Source organism: Coenobita brevimanus, chromosome 57 (assembly GCF_032717465.1).
Source record: "Coenobita brevimanus isolate Jiangsu-jjx chromosome 57, ASM3271746v2, whole genome shotgun sequence".
Lineage (NCBI taxonomy): Eukaryota > Metazoa > Arthropoda > Malacostraca > Decapoda > Coenobitidae > Coenobita > Coenobita brevimanus.
In genome coordinates this window covers 33,297,469-33,319,445 of record NC_137010.1, presented here as the reverse complement: position 1 = coordinate 33,319,445, position 21,977 = coordinate 33,297,469, and the positions used below count along the sequence as shown (strand labels likewise).

General features: G+C 43.1%; 1 protein-coding gene across 1 annotated transcript in view; it reads right to left on the bottom strand.

Moving 5' to 3' along the window:
* Window positions 1–21,977, bottom strand: part of LOC145402135 (uncharacterized) — a 106,258-nt gene that overhangs the window by 8,441 nt on the left and 75,840 nt on the right. The window contains exon 3 of the mRNA XM_080274252.1: window positions 13,847–14,057. Coding sequence (XP_080130378.1) covers window positions 13,847–14,057 — 211 coding nt within the window. The remainder of the gene's footprint in view (window positions 1–13,846; window positions 14,058–21,977) is intronic.

The following is a 21,977-nucleotide window of genomic DNA, read 5'->3' as shown; positions in this document are numbered from 1 at the left end:
ATCTTCTCCACATGCCCAAACCATCTCAATCTACCGCTCCTCATCACAACACTATACACTCCAGCCCCATCGTACCTCTCAACTCTTCCATCATAAACCTAGCCCCCCCAGGCCTTGCACATCCATCTAATTACAGTACTGTCATTTCTGTATGTTTGAGCCTATGAATATCCTTCTCCTTTACTGCCCAGGTCTCACTACCATACAGCATCACACTCCTAAACACGCTGCATACAAAGACCCCTTAGCATGCAGAGAGAGTCCCCTCAATGTCAGGAGAGGCAACAGCTCCCTGAACTTCTTCCAACCACTTCTCATCCTAGCCACTAGCTAGCTCCAGCCCCACCTCCAGCACATAACATGTCTCCCAAATAACAAAACTCTTCCACACACTCAAGAGACTCACCAGCAAGTTCAATCCTTTCACGCCTGACAATCTCCACCTGCCCTCCCTGACACGCCGCACACATAAACTCAATATTTTCTCGCGGTCTACCTCTAATACCACTACATCGCTTGTGCACCCATTTAATACAAACACTGCACAAGATGGAATTACTTCCCACGCCCTTGTGGCAAATTGCACATGGCCACTCTCCCTCTTCTTTAACTGTACTGCCACCAACCCTAGATATCATCACTTTTGTTTTATCTGCATTTACCCTTGAGCCCTTGCGCCCCACACCATCTCTCCACTTCCTAAATCTTTCCTCCGCCTCCCTTTCGTTCTCTGCAATCAACAACAAATCATCAGCATATAACATCTCCCACGGGAGTCCATTTCTGACGTCACGTGAGAGGGCTTCAAGTACCATGGTAAATAACAAGGGACTCAAAACTCTCACCGTGATAATCATTCATTTCTCATCAAGCAATGCAACTGTTGTGCCACTGGCTACACCAATAGGTGTAAATTCAGTGACTTAGTAGTACAAAAGATTCTCAGACCCAAACTGGGACATGCTAACACAAACACAATTGTAGATGGAAGAGGATCCCTGAGGCTAGTGTCAAGCTCTAATCGCTTTTAACTATGACAGTACGGAATGGGTTTCCAGCCTTCTTTATAGCTGCTGTTCAAATTCTGCAAACCTGTTCAGCAGGAAAATGAAAGAATAACATAATCAGAACCTTGCCTATTGCCTATCATTGCTGCAAATAGCACAACAATGGTATGTCATGGTAAAAAGTGAATGATTATCGAGGTCAGGTAGATGTTTATATCCTCCCATGGTGTTGTCTGCTGGGATCATTTCTGTCTGCTAAAAACCACAGCACAGTGGTGATGTCTTGCTTATCTTTACTTTCTTTCTGCTATTAAGTTCACTGCAATCTGCAAGAGAATTACAGTACCTATTAAAGTTCCAATGTGACCTAGAAAGCTGAAATGCCCATTTTCCTCAATTTACAGTAATCTATAAGGAAAAAGTTGTGTTAATTTGGAACACATCCCTGACTTATAATACTGGGAGTGCCCATACAAGTATTGATAATTTAAAAACATATCACCAAACTAGGCTCACACAACTCTATTCTGGGTGTTGGATATTCCTGCCCTCATACCACTATTATCTACAGTATGCCAACTCGCCCTCTTAACCACCTTTTAAGACTCATGCAAAGTCAATGTGATATTTACCAATGAATATGAACACACTGTGTGACACAGGCCACCATTTCATAAGAAAATTATCCTACTCCTTGAGAGCTCCGTGGAAAAACCCAGTCTCAGCCGTGGCCTTCCTTAGGGACTCGGGGCTGTTTGGCCAGACTTCCTAGGGAACAACTACTACTCCTATCTGACCAATTCCTAAGGCTTTTTATTCACTCGATTCAGATGGGACCACCACTAATGCACTCAATTCACACATCACAATAGACAGGCCTCCTTTCCGTCATTGGTTTAGCAACACACACACACACAGACTAGCCTGGGGTAATCAAAGTAGTTTCATTTAATTTCTGAAGGCTCCAACGTGCTTGCATGTGTTGACCTTGGTCACCTAATGGCGATTCTCCTTGCTGCTTGATCTCTGGCAGCTTCCCTTTTCAGTGTCTTATCCCTGAGGTCACACTCAATGACCTCATCCCAGGTCTTTTTCAGTCTACCTCTCGCAACCCTACCCCCAACAAAAACACTTCCCACTTTCTGCACCCAATTATCATCTTCCATCCTCTCCACATGCCCAAACCACCTCAATCTACCTCCCCTCATCACAATGCCATACACTTCAGTCCCATCCTACCTCTCAACTCTTCCATCACAAACCTAGCCCCCCCCAGGCCTCACACTCAGGGATGACCTGCACATCCATCTAATCACTGTCACTCTACGTGTACATTTGCACCTGAGAATATCCTTTTCCTTTACTGCCCAGGTCTCACTATCACACAGCACTACACTCCTAACACATGCTGCATACAAAGATCCCTTGGCACAGAGGGAGAGCTCTCAATGTCAGGAGACACAACAGCTCCCTGAACTTCTTCCAAGTACTCCTCACTCTAGCCACAGAGCTAGCTTCAGCCCCACCTCCAACACAGAACATGTCTCCCACGTAACAAAACTCTTCCACACACTCAGGGGACTCACCAGCAAGTTCAATCCTTTCATGTCTGACAATCGCCAAATGCTTTCCCTGACACACCGCACATATGAAGTCATCATCTCGCAGTCTACTTCTAATACCACTACATCTCTTATGCACCCACTTACCACAGACACTACACAAGATGGAATTACTTCCCATGCCCTTGTGGCAAATCACACATGGCCATTCTCCCTCTTCCTTGACAGTACTGCCACCAGCCCTAGATACCATCACTTTTGTTTTATCTGCATTAAGCCCTTGTGCCCCTACTATCTCTCCATTCCCTAAATCTTTCCTCCGCCTCCCTTTCATACTCTGCAATCAACATCAAATCATCAGCATACAACATCACCCACGGGAGTCCATTTCTGAAGTCATGTGACAGGGCTTCAAGTACCATAATAAATAACAAGGGGCTCAAAACTGACCCTTGGTGCACACCAACACTGACAGAAAATTCTTCACTAAAATCACCACTCACCCTTACCTGGGTGCAAGCACCCATATACATGGCCATAAACACCCTAACTAGCCACTCCTCGGTCCCAAGCTTTCTTAGTGCCCACTTTACCACCTCTCTCAGGACTCTATCAAAGGCCTTTTCAAAAAAAAAAAAAAAAGTTCCCTTTTCTTCATCATCATCATCCAGACCTCCTTTCCCACCCTAGGGCAGGGTGAGGAGTAGCAATGTCCAGACAGCACAATTTTGCCCAATCCAATGAGCCATGCTTCCATTCACTCATCATTCGAGCCCCCGGAATCCTGGCTCTATCGGATACGCCAAAAACATTCACCATGTTCTGTAGCTTCACATAATCGTACCTGACAGACTCAATCCAGACTCTGCCACATTAAAAAGGGGTGCCAAAAATCCCTGATCATGCACTTCTCCTCACAACATTCATCCAGCCAGCTCAATCTCTTGTCAGTTCCCTAGCCTCACCGACTTCCAAACCTCTCTTCCTCATACATTCATCTGCCATATCTCTCGCCTCCTCCCTCCTTCGAATTCACTCAGATATACCTTTTTCGCTACTCTATTGTTATCCATTCTCTCCACATGACCATTCCATCTCAGTACACTATCTTCAATTCTGGTGTCCACAGACTTCCCAACTCCGCATCTTTCACGAATCACATTATTTCGTATCCTATCCACCCTCTGTACTCCACATACATTCCTCAGCAGTCCCATCTCCACTGCTCTTACTCTTGACTTTTCATTTTCATGCCACACCATAATCTCACATCCATATGTTAAAGTTGGCACTAACACTCCTTCATGTAAGCCTCATGCAGCTGCAACACTCAAGCCTACTCCATGTAAGTCTCGTGCAGCTGCAACACTCATGCCTCTCTTTCTTATCAAGGCCTTCATTGCACCAGCTACTTTTCTTCCTTGTGTCACTCTACTTTCAACTTCTTTTGCACTTTTCCTCTCTTTTCTATCACTATACCCAGGTATTAGAACTCTCTCACCAATTCCAGTCTCTCTCCATTCACTGTTACATTGCACTGGGAGTCACCTTCTCTCTCAATAACCATCACTTTACTCTTTTCTACATGTACTCTCAAGGACCGACGCTTACAGACATCAGCAAAACTCTGCACTAGCCTACCAAGTTCTTGTCCAGTACTTGCAAGCAGTACTGCATCATCAGCATACAACAAATTTGAGATATTCCAACCACCACCAAAGAAGAAGGCATATAGTGAATGGTTAGCAAGTAGAGGTAGGGGAGAAGATGAGAGAGAGAAGAGAGAGGTATATGTGAGCAGGAGAAGGGAGGTTAAGAGACTGGTGAAGGAGAGTAAAAAGAAAGTGGATGAGGAGTTTGGGAGGAATCTGAGTGTGAAATGGAGGGAGAGTAAGAAATTGTTTTGGAAGGAGGTAAAGAAAGTAAGGCAGTGTGAAAGGGGAAATAGTAGGGGAGTGAAAGATAGGAATAATAGATTGTTGGTGGAGAAGAGAGAGAAACTGAGGAGATGGAAGGAGCACTTTGAGGATTTGTTGAATGTGGAGAGTGAGAGCAGTGCGAGTATAAGCGGTTGGGGAATGGCTGGGAGAAGAAGAGATGAGAGGAGGGAGGAAGAGATCAGTAGGACGGAAGTAGTGGAAGCGATGAAGAATATTAATTTGGGAAAGGCCCCAGGAATTGATGGAGTGTGTGGTGAAATGCTTAGGTATGGGGGTGAGATTGTTGTGGAGTGGTTATGGAAGTTGTGTAGATTGGCTTGGGAAGAGGGAAGGGTTCCAGAGGACTGGAAATCAGGTATAATTGTTCCTTTATACAAAGGAAAAGGAGAGAGAGAAGTATGTGGTAACCATAGGGGTATTTGCCTACTTAGTGTGACTGGTAAAATATATGGTAGAATACTCATTGATAGGGTTAGGCATATGACAGAGGAGCTAATTGGAGAAGAACAAGGGGGATTTAGGAAGGGAAAAGGGTGTGTAGATCAGATATTTGTTCTAAGATGTTTAGTGGAGAAGTATCTAGAGAAGGGAAGGAAAGTGTATGCTGCCTTCATGGACTTGGATAAAGCTTATGACAGAATAGATAGGCAAGGTATGTGGAAGGTATTAAGAATATATGGAGTGGAGGGGAAATTGTTGAGTGCTGTGAAGAGTATGTACGAGGGAGCTAGGGTTACGGGGTGAGTGGATGGTGAGCTGAGTGAGTTCTTTGATCTCAATGTGGGACTGAAACAGGGTTGTGTGATGTCTCCATGGCTGTTTAATATATACATGGATGGGGTTGTAAAGGAGGTGCAGGGTAGGGCAGTGGATGTGGGGGTGGCTCTAATGAATGAGGGTGAGATTTAGAAGCTTCCGGTGTTGCTGTTTGCTGATGATACAGTACTGTTGCGTGAAGATGAATGGGAGTTGCAAGGTTTGGTGAATGAATTTGGGACAGTGTGTAGGAGGAGGAATCTGAAAGTTAATGTAAACAAAAGTAAAGTTATGGTGTTTGAGAGGAATGAAGTCACAGAGTGTGCAGTGAGGTTGGATGGTGAGGATATGGAGAATGTGAGTGCATTCAAGTACTTGGGTAGTGTGATGAGTAAGGATGGAACTTCGGGGGATGAAGTGCATGAAAGGGTACAGAAGGGAAGGAAGGCTGTTGGTACACTGAAAGCAGTGATGAGAAATAGGGAGGTGAGTATGGAAGTTAAGAAGTCACTGCATGATAGTATTGTGATCCCTACCCTGATGTATGAAAGCAAGGCATGGACCTTGCAAGAGGGGAACAAGTCAAGAGTGAGAGCAGTGGAAATGAGTTATTTGAGAGGAGCATGTGGAGTGACAGGTTGACAAATGAAGAAGTGAAGGAACGCTGTGGGGAGGATGTGGATGTGGTTGAGAAGATTAGGAGAAATACACTGAGGTGGTTTGGACATGTGAAGAGAATGGAGAATGAAAGACTGACTAAGAGGGTGTATGTAGGTGAGGTGGAGGGAGGGAGAGGGAGAGGTAGACCGAGGATGATGTGGAGGGATGGAGTTGAGAAGTATATGAGGGAGGGGGGGAGTTGGGGGGAGGGTAGTCAAATGGTGGGTGACAGAGCGACTTGGAGGCGTTTTGTCTGCGGCCACCCTTTGCGGGATTAGGGCGTCGGGCTATAAATAGATAGATAGATAGACCATTCATTACCAACTCCATCCCTCTCTCCATTACTTGTGTTTTTACTTCTCTCATCACCCCATCCACATATATATTGAACAACCATGGGGACATCACACAACTTTGTCACACGCCCACAATGATCGTGAACCATTCACTTAGATGTCCATTAACCCTTACACATGCTTCACTACCATCATAAAAACTCTTGACGGCACCTAGCAGCTTACCCTCTACACCATACATGTGCAAAACTTTCCACAATCCTTCTCTGTCCACTTTGTCATATACTTTTTCCAGATCCATGAATGCCATAAACACCTTATGGTCCTTCTCACAAGCCTTCTCTACTATCTGTCTCACTGCAAATACTTGGTCCACACACCCTCTGCCACTCCTAAAGCCACCCTGTTCATCACTCACTAGGACTTCTGATATCTCTCTTACTTTCTCTATAATAATTCTTCCATATACCTTCCCTACTACACTCAGTAAGTTTATGCTACGATAATTCTTGCACTCACTTCGCTCACCTTTATTTTTGTACAGGGGTACAATCACGGCCTTTTTCCACTCTGCAGGCAGAGTTTCACTCATCCATGCCTTCTTACATATCTCCAATATGCATTTCATTCCACCCTCTCCAGGATATTAATCATCTCTGGATTCACCTCATCAACCCCAGCTGCTTTCCCATCTTTCAGCTGCTTCACAGCACTCTTCACCTGTGCGAGTGTCACGTCTCCTGGCACTGCATTCCTTCTCTGCACACCCCCAAAACCAATCATGTTTACAGCTGCTCTGCTCTCTCTATTCCCATTCATCAGGCTTTCAAAATATTCTTTCCACCTGGTCCTTACTTCATCTCCATGGGTTAATAATCTACAACCTGCATTCTTCACACCATCCCATTTCTTTCCCCTTTCACTTCTACATTTCCACACCTCTTTCCAGAATAACTTTCTATTTTCAGAGTAGTTTGCATTCATTTTTCTTCCGAGATCCTCATTTACCTCCTTCTTTTTCCTCTTCACTAGTCTTTTTACGTGCTTCTTGCTCTCAACATATTCAGTTCTTATTTCAACTGAACCCCTATCCTGTAACCACTTTAGCCACTTCTTCCTCTTTTCCTCCACCACTCTCTTTACATCATCCCACCATGCTGTACCTTTCTTCTTTGTTGTTACTCTTGCCACACCACACACCACTTTAGCATTCCTAACTATGCAATCGCTATATGCATTCCACAGTCCTCCATTTCATTCCAAGTCAGTAATTCTAACTTGTTCTCTACTTTGGTCCTGTATTCATCTGCCATTTCTTTGATCCTCAGCTTCTCAACTTTCAGTCTTTCTCCCTGACTGCTCCTCTCTCTCCTGATCCACCTCACTCCTCTCAGTTTGATCTTGCATACCACAATCATATGATCTGACAAACCTCCACATTGTCCTCTCACAGCCCTTGTATCAGCAACCATTCCCATCATCAACCTCTCTACAAGCAAGTAATCAATCAGGCTTTTTTTAACATGATCCCCGTTCCCTCTATACCATGTATATTTATGTGCATCTCTGTTTGAAATACGAGTTACAAATGCATAACCTCCTCTCCTGACACATATCCTTTAGTCTCTTCCCATTATCAATTTCTCCTGGTACTCCATAACAACCCATTATGTCATCCTCAGGACCAGTGCCTACTCTTCCATTCATATCCCCCATCACAATGACTTTATAGCTCCTGGGCGTTTCTCCCACTACTTCACCCAGTTCATCCCAAAACCTGTCTTTCTCTCACTCCTGTCCTCACACAGTGCATACGCTACAATCACTGCCACTTTCACTTTCTCAAACTTGAACTTGACATACTTACACCTCGAGCTGACACAGTTGTAATCTCTCATTCCACTCTGCAACACATCATTCATCAACAAAGCAACTCCTTCCTTGCATCTTCCTTGCCCATTCATTCCTGATCTTACACATTTCACACCCTCCCACTCCTCCACTTTGCACCCTTTCATCTTCGTTTCACACAATGCCATCACGGCATATCTCACACTCTTGAACACATTCACCACTTCCACCCTCTTGCTCTCCTCATTTACACCTCTCATATTCCACATGGCCATGCGAGACTGCCCATTTAGTTGGGGCCCTGGGCAGGTATTGGGCCCTCCGAGGCTCTCTGAAACGAATGCCATGATTAAGTGATTTTGGATCGGGGAATCTGGGGGACACTTAACCCTGCCAGAAACCCCGGTTATATGGTTACCACCCAGCGTAGTAAATGGTTTCCTGGGTACAGGAAACCATTTGGCTCGTCACTCAGTGTAGAGATCATATGGCAACTCTACACTGAGTGGATGATGGGCGTCCCCACCTATATATTTTTCCTGACGCTGTTGAACAACGAATATGGCATCAGTGGTTCCTTTGCCTGGCATAAATCAAAACTGCATCTCATCAATATTCACTCTTTCTCTAATCATCCCTTTTAAAACTCTCTCCACAACCTTCATTATCTGGCCTAAAAGTTTTATGCCTCTATAATTTCCTCTTTCCAGGGTATCACCCTTCCCTGTGTACACAGGGAAGGTTTGGAGCCTGCAGATCCAGTGTTTGGCCCTTGGCCTTTGATTGACACTGCTACTGTGAGCAAGGCAATGGGCAGGATGCACATGGAGAATGCAGCACATGTGTCTGGGTTGACTGCTGGAATGATGAAAGCCTCCAGATATATAGGAGTGAGGTTAGTCACTGACCTGATAAGTACGATTATATATGAATGTGTTGTCCCAGATGACTGGCTGGGATGTGTACCATACTGTACAGTAGTAAAATGTTCACTAACTACATTTAACTCCTACAGCTTGATAACATAACTGCATATCATGCTTTTGGTTTCCAGACAATTTCAATCAACTTAGGACAGCATTCTAGCAGTGAATGGGTTAATGAAAGCTTTATCTAACCCCTCTACCTCCATAAAATCATAAGGAGACAGGAAAATATACATCAGTCTTCATTTTTGGCAGCTTCAGCTTTGCTGGGTTCAACTGTTTGTGGGTGAGTTAACCATCTGAAATATGAAACCATTCCTTTTAGGAGGGAGGGGGGAGGCTGTTTCAGCACTTGTTGGTTTTGGTTATTAACAGATAGGTTAAGTCACAAAATACACTAATTTAAGGTGTATATTGAAATTGTTTAATTTGTTGTTGGCTGTTTCAGCACTTGTTGGTTTTGGTTATTAACAGATGGGTTAACTCACAAAATACACTAATTTAACGTGTACACTGAAATTGTTTAGTTTGTTATTAAATCATCAGAAAAAACTCATTAAATGAACGGATTCTACTGTTTAGTGATATTCTGGGGCATTATGAAGGGTTTTCTGGTATTTATATACAGTAAATTCTCAGTTATCCATTGTCGCAACATCTGCCCCAACGCAATAACCGGCACTGCTGGCTCAGCTGCATTAATGCAACATCTGGTGAAATTATGCAATATCAGGCACCGAAACAGCACATAACCAGAACTTTTATGCAATATGCGGCATCAAGGTGTATCAACCAGCTCAAAAATGATAGCAAACCGACACTGTATTACTGTACTACTCTACTGTATTATTTTTTAACTGTTTTTATATTTAAGTTAGATTTTTTTACTCATAGTAAAGTTCACTGTACTTAAATTATGGCTATCAGGGGCCCTTTTCAGTGAGTTTCATTTCCTTATATGCAAAAATTCCCAATCCACAGTTGTGTCCACTCTTTAACCTATAGATGCCGGGCTATTTATACTCCAATTGTCCTCTCAGTATGAGCAATTTTCCCAAAATTGTTGTTTTCAAACATTAATATCTTGGAAAGTATAGCTGTTAGGGACACAAATTAATGCCATATTACTCACCAACTCTTCTTCTTGCGAATAAACGCATCCCCAGGTCTGTAGTTGGTCGTGTCAATGAGTAAGGACGAGTAGAAGATGATTAACTTTTGGAACGAGAGGCAGGTTGTATTCACGCATGTATGCATGGCCATGACTTTGGCTTTGTTCTCAACATGATAACTTCTCCACTACTAGATAAACTAGGCACACTGGTGTCTATGGCATGCCCTATGCACTGACAATGAGCAGTTTCATGGTATCCTGGAAAGAGGTTTGGCAGGGGTGGATGAGGAAAGAGGTCTGTGTAAGGGGGGAATGGAATCCGATGAGGGGTGGATGAGGAAAGAGGTCTGTGTAAGGGGGGAATGGAATCCGATGAGAAGTCTCAGAAAACATCATTCAGCACCTAGGTAAGTCACAGAGATGACTGAGGTACGCTTGTGTGAAGTGGCGAGAGTCGCTCCCTACCCTTTGGTGATGAGATCAAGTGGCGGCCACTTCATACTATGGTGCGAAAACAAGTGCAGTCCTGACCGACACCCGGTGCTGCCGCACCACCAATTTCTTAACAGTTCTGAATGTCATCCAACAGTTAGGAGTTAACCATCCATCCATCATCCAATCCTATGTTGCCCCATGAGGAGCGTAGGAGCCTGGGGCTAGGCAGTTGGTCCTGACATTTAAGATGAGAGTGACCAACCTCACTCATCCCTGAGTGGCATTACGTAAGCAATAAACCCCAACCACCCCCTGGATATAAACCTTCACCGGCTCAATCCGATTGGAGCACAGTAATTACCCACTAAACCACCCGGCACCAAAATTTGGTTATATGGTTACCACCCAGCGTAGTAAATAGTTTCCTGGTTTACAGGAAACCATTTGGCTTGTCACTCAGTGTAGAGTCACCCATAGGCAGAAGAAAGAGGAAAGAATGAAGGAATGAAAGACAGAAGAGGGAGTGTAAAGTCACCCGTAGGCAGAAGGACAAGGAAAGAATGAAGGAAAGAAAGATAGAAGAAGATGGAAGGAAAGAAGGATGGAGGAGAGGACAGGGCAGACAACCGAGAGCAGCACTACATTGAGTGAGTGGATGGTGAGCGCCCCCACCTACCACATTAGGGGTTAACCCTTTGAAAATAGGGAGTATAATAATAATAAAAATAATTAATAATAATAATAATAATAATAATGTAATAAAAATAATAAGGTAAGATGTAGTGCTGCTCTCAGGTGTCTGCCCTTTTCTCTCCTACATCCTTCTTTCCTTCCATCCTCTTCAGTCTTTCTTTCCTTTATTCTTTCCCCGTCCTTCTGCCTACTGATGACTTTACACTCCCTCTTCTGTCTTTCTTTCCTTCATTCTTTCCTCTTTGTTCTGTCCGTGGGTGACTCTACACTGAGTGACAAGCCAAATGGCTTCCTGCACATCAGGAAACCATTTACTAAGCTGGGTGGTAACCATATAACCAAAATATGGAACCTGGTGGTTTACTGGGTAATTAATGTGCTCCAAGCAGACTGAGCCGGCAACGGTTTATATCCAAGGAGTGGTTGGGGTTTATTGCTTCACATAAATGTATCCGACAGAGTCAGTCCTGACGCCGCCACGTTAAAAAGGGGTGCCAAATCCCTGATCATGCACTTCTCCTCACAACATTCATCCAGCCAGCTCGATCTCTTGTCAGTTCCCCAGCCTCACCGACTTCCAAGCCTCTCTTCCTCACACATTCATCCAACATATCTCTCCACCTTCTCCTTGGCCTACCTTGCCTCCTCCCTCCTTCGAATTCGCTCAGATATACCTTTTTCACCACTCTATTGTTATCCATTCCCTCCACATGACCATACCATCTCAGTACACTATCTTCAATTCTGGTGTCCACAGACTTCCTAACTCCACATCTTTCATGAATCACATTATTTTGTATCCTATCCACTCTCTGTACTACACATACATTCCTCAGCAGTCCCATCTCCAATGCTCTTACTCTTGATTTTTCATTTTCATGCCACACCATAGTCTCACATCCATATGTTAAGGTTGGCACTAACACTTCTTCATGTAAGCCTCGTGCAGCTGCAACACTCAAGCCTCTGTTTCTTATCAAGGTCTTCATTGCACCAGCTACTTTTCTTCCTTGTGTCACTCTACTTTCCACTTCTTTTGTACATTTTCCTCACTTGTCTATCACTGTACCCAGGTATTTGAACTCTCGCCAATTCCAGTCTCTCTCCATTCACTGTAACATCACACTGGGAGTCAACTTATCTCTCAATAACCATCACTTTACTCTTTTCTACATTTACTCTCAAGGCATGACGCTCACAGACATCAGGAAAACTCTTCACTAGCCTACCAAGTTCTCGTCTGGTATTTGCATATAGTACTGCATCATCAGCGTACAACAAACCTGAGATATTCCATCTATCACCATTCATTACCAACGCTATCCCCCTCTCCATTACCCGTGTTTTTACTTCTATCATCACCCCATCCATGTATATATTTAACAATCACAGGGGCATCACACAATCTTGTCGCACGGCCACATCATTTGTGAACCATTCGCTTAGATGCTCATAAACCCTTACACATGCATCACTACCATTACAAAAAAACTCTTAACGGCATCTAGCAGCTTACCATCTACCCCGTACATGTGCAAAATTTTCCACAATCCTTCTCTGTTCACTTTGTCGTATGCTTTTTCCAGATTCATAAATGCCATAAACACCTTATGGTCCTTCTCACAAGCCTTTTCTGCTATCTGTCTCACTGTAAATATTTGATCCACACATCTTCTGCCACTCCTAAAGCCACCCTGCTCATCACTCACTAGGACTTCTGATCTCTTTCGTACTTTCTCTAAAATAATTCTTCCATATATGTTCTCTACCACACTCAATAAACTTACGCCACGGTAATTCTTGCACTCACTTCGCTCACCTTTATTTTTTTACAGGGGTACAATCACAGCCTTTTTCCACTCTGCTGGCATAGTTTCACTCGTCCATGCCTTCTTACATATCTCCAACATGCATTTCATTCCACTCTCTCCAGGACACTTAATCATCTCTGCATTCACCTCATCGACCCCAGCTGCTTTCCCATTTTTCAGCGGCTTCACAGCACTCTTCACCTGTGCGAATGTCACGTCTCCTGGCACTGCATTCCTTCTCTGCACACCCCCAAAACCAATTATGTTTACAGCTGCTCTGCTCTCTCTATTCACATTCATTAGGCTTTCAAAAATTGTTTCCATCTGGTGTTTACTTCATCCCCATTGGTTAATAATCTACCACCTACATCCTTCACACCGTCACATTTCTTTCCACTTTCACTTCTACATTTCCACACCTCTTTCCAGAATAACTCCTATTTTCAGGGTAGTTTGCATTCATTTTTCTTCCTAGATCATCATTTACCTCCTTCTTTTTCCTCTTCACTAGTCTCTTTACATACTTCTTGCTCTCAATATATTCAGTTTTACTTCAACTGATCCCCTGTCCTGTAACCACTTTAGCCACTTCTTCCAATTTTCCTCCAATGCTCTCTTAACCTCATCACCCCACCATGCCGTACCTTTTTTCTTCGTTGCTATTCTTGCCACATGACACACCGCTTTAGCGGTGTGGCAAGAGAATAATAATAATACCAATAATAATAATAATAATGATGATAATAATAATAATAATAATAATAATAACAATCTTCTAACCCTACGAAATCTCACCTCTCTGGGTCCAGCTCAGCCTTGAAAAACGGCAGATAGTAGCCAAGCTTGATCTCAACCAGTCTGAGGCGCACCAAGTCCCCTTCTTCTGCCTCGTTCCCCCGCCACACCTCACTCAGTCTGCCAAAGTCCTGTGGCCGTGGAACTGATACATTGAATGTCCCATGTACTAGGCAGCCAAGGTGGTTTTGGGATTTCTTCTTAACAACACCTAAAACAAATAAATAACTGCATGAGGGATTCACACGTACAGTTTCTACAATACAGTATTTACTCCGTAATATAAATACTTACAACTAATTATAAATTAAAGGGCCAATTAAGGTATTAACAACATGTGTTGAAATGACAGCAAAATGAAAGCAGAGTACAGTACAACACCAAAGAAGTACATAGAAGGAAAAAACAATTAAGTATGGAACACTACGAATTCCTAAAATGACAGGAGTAAGAAAGTTACCCATAAATTGTGTTACAGTACCATCTACTGATATTCCTGGGGACAAATGGACCAAGAGTGGGGACTGGAAACCTCTCCTCATTTATAGTGGTATAAGAATGTTGCAACACAACCACCAGCACTTGTGGTGCAAGCCATCTCATACCATCTACAATGTATAGGAGACTGAATGGAACTTCCTTACCCCTCTGATTATGCCTTTGGTCTCTACACTGACTGACAAGCCAAATAGTTTCCTGTACCCAGGAAGCCATTTATGACACTGGGTGGTAACCATATAACCGGTGTTTCTGCCTAGGTTATGCGCCCAGATATCTCTATCCAAAATCACTAAATTATGGCAGACACATTGGGGAGCCTTGGAGGGCCCAATACCTGCCAAGGACCCCAACCAAATGAGCAGATTTGCATGCCCATGTGGAATGTGAGAGGTGAGAATGAGAAACATAAGAGGGTGGAGGTGGTGAATGTGTTCAAGAATGCAAGATATGCCATGATGGCACTGTGTGAAACTAAGATGAATGGGTGTGAAGTGAAGGAGTGGGAGGATGTAAGGTGTGCAAGACTGGGCATGAATGGGTGAGGAAGATGCAAGAAAGGAGTTGCTTTGTTAATAAAAGAAGTGTGGCAGAGTGGGATGAGGGATTACAAATGTGTCAGCTGAAGATGGATGTATGTCAAGTTCAAGTCTGAGAAGGTAAAAGTGTCAATGATTGTAGCGTATGCATCATGTGATGACAGGAGTGAGACAGAGAAAGTCAGGTTTTGGGATGAGTTGGCTGAAGTAGTAAGAGAAATGCCCAGGAATTAAAAAATGATTGTAATGGGTGATGTGAGTGGAAGAGTAGGCACTGGTCCTATGAATGATATAATGGAGTACAACCATACCCTGATATCCAGCAATGTTGTGTTCTGTACCAGTGGGAGTGTTCGGTCAGCGAGTATGTCAGATATTGAAGCAATTTTCCCCATAAGATACTGAAGAAATGCCAGAGACGAATTCCAGACCCAAACCTAAACTCTCATATACCATAACCCATCACGTCCCGAGCTATTTCGCACCTCCAACACCCCCCAATCCTGAGTTTTTTTTTTTTGGCTAAAACCTCCGCTTTTGGTGAGAAACATCGAAAATTCATAGAGAAATCGCTCACCTGAGGTTTAAAATACTTGATCCAGGTAGCAGTACCTCCTTACCTTACTGGGTTTTCTAACAGGCTGGCACCAAAGAAAACGAGTTCTATGGGAGGGTAACTATTTCACACCACTCATAAACGGTATTTATTTATTTACTTGGTACGAATTTATATGTAGTACGAGAGTATATTGGTTTTCAAACAGTAATATAGGCATTATAAGCACTGTTTCACTCACTAACTCATCACCATACCTGACCTTTTTTTGCCACATTACCTGATCATCATTTTTGACTGTTTCTTCCTCTAATGCTATGTAAACTTGGTCCTCCACATTGTCATCGATTGGGGAATCACTCTGGCCCTGAATGTCTTCATTAGCCAGGTCACTGGTAACAGGTGAATTGCCGAGACAATGGCATGCAGGGGGGGGGGGAGGTATTGCGGTGTAAGGCATTGTCCCTGCTTGGCATCTTGTAGAGGAATAGAGGAAGGTGTCCCGTGTATATGTACGAAAAATCACGCGCAAAAATTGAAAATTATGCAAATTATGAACCTTGCAATTGCAGAAAGTACCAGTAGGTCATTGGGACTGGCAAATGCAAAATGTTGCAACGTATCCATACATCGACGGGACATCTCGGGTTAATCAATAGAGACTGACACAGAAACACCATAGGTAATGTTATTATCCTCATAAACAATACTATTGCTAAAAAATGGCACATCAAACATCACATGAAGGAGGGTGGTGTGGTGGGGCATGCAGTGTTCAACACTGCTTCAGGGCAACTAAACAGCCAGGCAGGCCACTGGCAGTACACCAAGCGGGGGTGGGGGAGGGCTGGGAGATGGCAAGGGAGACAAGCAGGGATGGGGGAGACAAGTGGGGGTGGGGAAGGGTGGGGCACAGGGAAGGAGACACAAAAGCCAAACAGCCCTGCTACTCCTCCCCCCATAGTCTCTCTCACTCACTCACTCACCACACACACACACACACACACACACACACACACACACACACACACACATGGGAGACAAGCAGGGGTGGGGGAGAGTGGGGGAGGGTGGGGGGGAAGGAGAGGGAGACCAGCAGGAGTGGGGGAAGGCAGGGGAATGGAGGGAGACATGCCTGGCAGTGCTGAACATGGTGGGGGATGGAGGGAGACATGCCTGGCAGTGCTGAACATGGTGGGGGATGAAGGAGGGATAGGATGGGGGAGAGGAAAGTAGAGGGTATGGAGGGAGGACGGGAGGACTGGGAGAGCCTCGTTTCAAACCAAAGGAAAGGCAAGGTGTAAGAATAGTGAGGCGGGGTGTCAGACTAGCGAGGTGACGGACATTCAAAATGTTTGGATTGTGGGAATGTTCCCCTATTCCTAGTGTTCGGTCCAGCAAAGCGCCAGTTATTGACGTGCAGGATAACGGAGTATGGGTGTACCAGGAGGTAATGATAATAGGAAGCGACTGAAAAACATGTGTCAGGAAAGGGGGCTGTGCATCTGTAATTCTTATTTTAAACACAAAGATGCACATAAATATACTGTACATATGAGGGAATAGAGATCATGTTGAAAGAAGCCTGAATGATTGCTGGGCAGTGTTGCTGATATGGAGGCAGTGAGAGGAAGATGTGGAGGTTTGCCAGATCATATGATTGTGGTATGCAAGATCAAGCTGCGAGGAGTGAGGTGGACCAAGAGAGAGAGAGAGGAGCTGTCAGGGAGTGAGACTGAAAGTCGAGAAGCTGAGGATCAAAGAAATGGCAGATGAATACTGGGCCAAAGTAGGAGAGGAGTTAGAATTAGTGAATAGGAAAGAAATGGATCTGGACAGCTTATGGAATGTATATAGGGATTGCTTAGTTAGAAATGCTAAAGTGGTGTGTTGTGTGGAAAGAGTAATGCCAAGAAGAAAGGTACTGCATGGTGGGATGCAGAGGTTAAAAAGCAGTGGAGGAAAAGAGGAAGAGGTGGCTAGAGTGGATACAGGACAAGGGTCCAGTTGGAATAATAAATGAATATACTGAGATCAAGAAGCACGTAATGAGACTAGTGAAGAGGGAAAAGGAGGAAGTAAATGAAGATCAAGGAAGAAAAATGAATGCAATTTACTCTGAAAATAGGATGTTATTCTGGAAATCGGTGCAAAAATGTAGAAGTGACAGTGGAAAGAAATGTGAAACTGTGAAGGATGTATGTGGTAGATTACTAACCCATGAGGATGAAGTAAGGACCAGATGGAAAGAATATTTTGAAACTCCCTAAATGGGAATGGAGAGTGCAAAGCGACAGTTAACATGTTTGGTTTTGGGGGTGGACAGAGAAGGAATGCAGTGCCAGGAAACGTGACACTCGCAGAGGTGAAGAACACTGTGAAGTGGGTGAAAAATGGGACAGCAGCTAGGGCTGAAGTGTATGCATTAATGAATAAGTGTAGTGGGGAAAATGAAATGAAGTGCTTGTTGGGGTTATGTAAGAAGGCATGGATGAGTGAAAATGTGCCATTAGAGTGGAAAAAGGCAGTGATTGTACCCCTGTACAAAAATAAAGGTGAGTGAAGTGAGTGCAAGAATGGGGGACTTCTGGAGATTGTCTGCCACCAGATGTCTCTCAGTGTTAACAGGTTCTCTGTCCCGAGCACGTGTTCAATTACCGTGACTTTTCTTTGTTGATGTGAGAACCTGTGTGACAAAATATCATCATACAATATTGAAGTATTGAAAAAGCTCCATAACAAAATTATAACAGAGGAGAATACATTGTCACTTTATTACTTTTCTTTCCTTTACAGGTGCCTTTACATTGAGTGACAAGCCAAATGGTTTCCTGTAGGCCAAGAAACCATTTAAAATGCTGAGTGGTAACCATATAACCAAACCATACATGCTCCCTATGTGTCAACAAGTGGGTTGGTGAAGGGTTAGTGTCCCTCCCTATAAAACAACTCAAAGTCAAATGGCCACCCCTTATGGGATTATGGCATCTGGCAATAGATAGATAGATAGACAGAATACATTGTTCTTGTTGTTTTATATGAATGAAAAAGAAGCCCGGATTTTGAAAACCTGGCACTTATATATTTATTTTCATCATATTTAACCCCTACACCGCGGGCTTGTTTACCAATGACTTGCGTGTGCCGCGGGGTTATTTGGGCTCCGACAGACTTTCAAAAAATATTTGCCAAAAATCAGTTATTAGTCCTAGAATAATAAAATTACATATGCTTATGGCACATACCTTCAGCTTTCTCCTGGAATGATTGTTGAGCCTTCGTCGGTTACCGTAGGACTTGTGGAGACCTCTGAAGTAGGGTAACGAAGTCTCCACTTTACACTTCCCGACAACCGTAATATGATTACCACAGCCAGATACAAACACTATAAACACTATTCTACAATTTTCAAGTAGTTTGGGATCCATACTAATGTGTAAACAGCAAGTGAAAGTAATGAATGTAAATATACGTGAACAATGGAAAATAGTTTTATAAGTTATTTCAAGTGACAGTGCACAACACAGTGTAAATAAAATAGAAATGTAAATAACGTAAATAAAATAGAGAACGTAAATAGAAATGTAAATGAGTAGTATTATAAGAATACGAGTATATACCCTAGGAGTAATGAAAGTGAAAGTTTCACTCTAGCATGTCTGAATGCTATGAGTTATGAGAGTGAAGATGAAAGTGACATTCACTCTCAATGCCAGTATACAGGACGAGAAAGTGAATGCTACGTATTTTACTGAAAGAAATTGAATCCCTACAGTGACAATAAACTAATACTACTGAATTTTTTGAAAGTCTGTCGGAGCCCAAATAACCCCGCGGCACACGCAAGTCATTGGTAAACAAGCCCGCGGTGTAGGGGTTAAATATGATGAAAATAAATATATAAGTGCCAGGTTTTCAAAATCCAGGCCATCCAACTCAAAGTCTTGTCCTTCATACTCAGCCCCTCCTTAACTTTCTCTCCTGCATCCACCTCTTCTCCTGGGCTATCCTCAGCATCCTCTAGTAGAATATCTTCAGCAGTAACTGGTGCTGGTCATAACACTCTCTTATCTCACAGCCAGTTGTGCCCTCAAACCCACGGCCAGCAATACCTGTGAAAGCAATGGAAATTACGAGCACGTCTGATCGTCGCACTGGCACTAGTTTGCTCTTGGTACTCTGTCATTTATTATTCATAAAACCCCTCACACTTCATATTTCTATTACTATATAACACTTATATATATCTACAGTCTTTATCCATAAGTTTCCTTCAGTAGTATTAGTTTATTGTCACTGTAGGGATTCAATTTCTTTCAGTAAAATACGTAGCATTCACTTTCTCGTCCTGTATACTGGCATTGAGAGTGAATGTCACTTTCATCTTCACTCTCATAACTCATAGCATTCAGACATGCTAGAGTGAAACTTTCACTTTCATTACTCCTAGGGTATATACTCGTATTCTTATAATACTACTCATTTACATTTCTATTTACGTTCTCTATTTTATTTACGTTATTTACATTTCTATTTTATTTACACTGTGTTGTGCACTGTCACTTGAAATAACTTATAAAACTATTTTCCATTGTTCACGTATATTTACATTCATTACTTTCACTTGCTGTTTACACATTATTTACAATTCCACTTGCACTGTTTTACTCAATAGAAAGATCGTAGTCACTCTTTTATCAATTGTCAGCCCTTTACCTCTTTCCACACGAGGTTTAGTAGGGGGTAAAGGTCACAGGGCCATTTGCATGGGGGTGAAAAAAGGCCTTGAAGTCAGCAAGAAGAAACATACGTACCCTCGCTTCGGAAGATGAGAGTAAACTGATAACGGAGGGCCAGCGTGGAGGCCTGCTTAGGGGTTATTCAGAGTTACCAATATTAGTTCTTGAAACAGCTAAGTCTAGCACTGATATGATTGGCAGGATATCTAGACAATACATTATAAATTTGGTAGTTCCAGGTGAATGTAAATATCACTTAGGCTTCTCCCTTCCCTCCTTACATGTATATTTATTACGAAAATAGATTAGAGGCCTACTTAGGAGATATGTATTCAGAGCTACCAATGTTAGATCTTGAAACAGCTTTGTCTAGCACTGATATGATTGGCAGGAAATCTAGACAATACATTATAAATTAGGTAGTTCCAGGTGAATGTAAATATCACTTAGGCTTCTCCCTTCCCTCCTTACATGTATATTTATTACGAAAATAGATTATACGGCATATTTCAAGGGGAAAAAAACAGCGAAAATTAGCGAACGAGTGCACGTGAGGTGTTGTCAGGTGATAATTAGCCAATTCCAGGTGTATGGCACTCTCACTTACCTTATTTCTTTCTTATATATATTATTTGGTATAAGAATAGGACATAGGGCTTATTTCAATGGATGAAATCAGTGAAAAATTCCAGGGAAGATTTACTTAGCGTAGCACGGCCGGGCAGGCGAGTGGATAGGGTAATGGAGGGGGGGTAGGGAGGGGAGTCAAGAACGGGGAGAAATGGCTAAATTGTCAACAATGGATGGGAGTATAGATGAGATTAGGAGTGCTGACTAGTGTTGGACATTGGCAGTACTGATAGATGATACAAGCCCCCACTTGGAAGCCCGGGTGAATTCAAAATAACACAGAATCACAAAAGCGACGCCCCGCGGTATGATCCCTTGCTCCCAAGCGTCACGAAAGTGATGCCCCGCGGTTAAGGGGTTAATGAAGCTGCTACAAAGCTGAGTTAATCCTTGCCTACTGAAGATCGATATATACTGTAGTTTTAGCCAAGCACTTGTTTGTGTCAGTCTCTCTTCTGGCGGAAATTTAATGATGATGTACTAAACTAGACTCAACCTCCTGCTATCGCACCTAACTGGTTTCAGCAAACGTGCGTGATAGCTGAATTTGCGATAGCTGAACTGAAGAATCAATGGGAAAATTTGTAATTGGTTTTTTGGTGGACCATTTTTCTAACTTTTAACCACTTTATGCATACAATTTCCAGCTAGTCTCTCCTCCAACATGAAATAAAGCACTATTATATTAATAATAACATTATAATCAATAAATAAACAATATAAAAGGCCATCAAACTTACTTTTATAAGGATTAAGGAAGGCTTGGGTGACTTGAAGGGTTCTGAGGCTTGGGAGTGGCTTAGTTGCTGCCAGAGTCCTCACAGGCCTGACTCTCTCTCCTCAAAATATTTTTTCTACTCTAGTCCAGGTTGTTCAAGAAAATATCATAGTCAAAGCCTTCGCAGTCTGCCTCATGGTTGGAAGGGCCTGGCTGTGGTTCGTGGCCAGGCGTAGGCTGAGGTTGAGGGGCCTGCGTGGGGTTAGGTTCAGGGACTGGGTGCTTGACGAAAACAATCTGTGCTTTGATGCTGGTGTAAGGCATTCATGTCGGCATGGTACTTGTCCTCACAACCTTCAAAGACTTTATTAATGCAGGATGTGTGCTGTTCGCTGTTGATAGTAGTACGAATATCTTGCTCTAGAATGTGATGTATCTGGCCATCCAACTC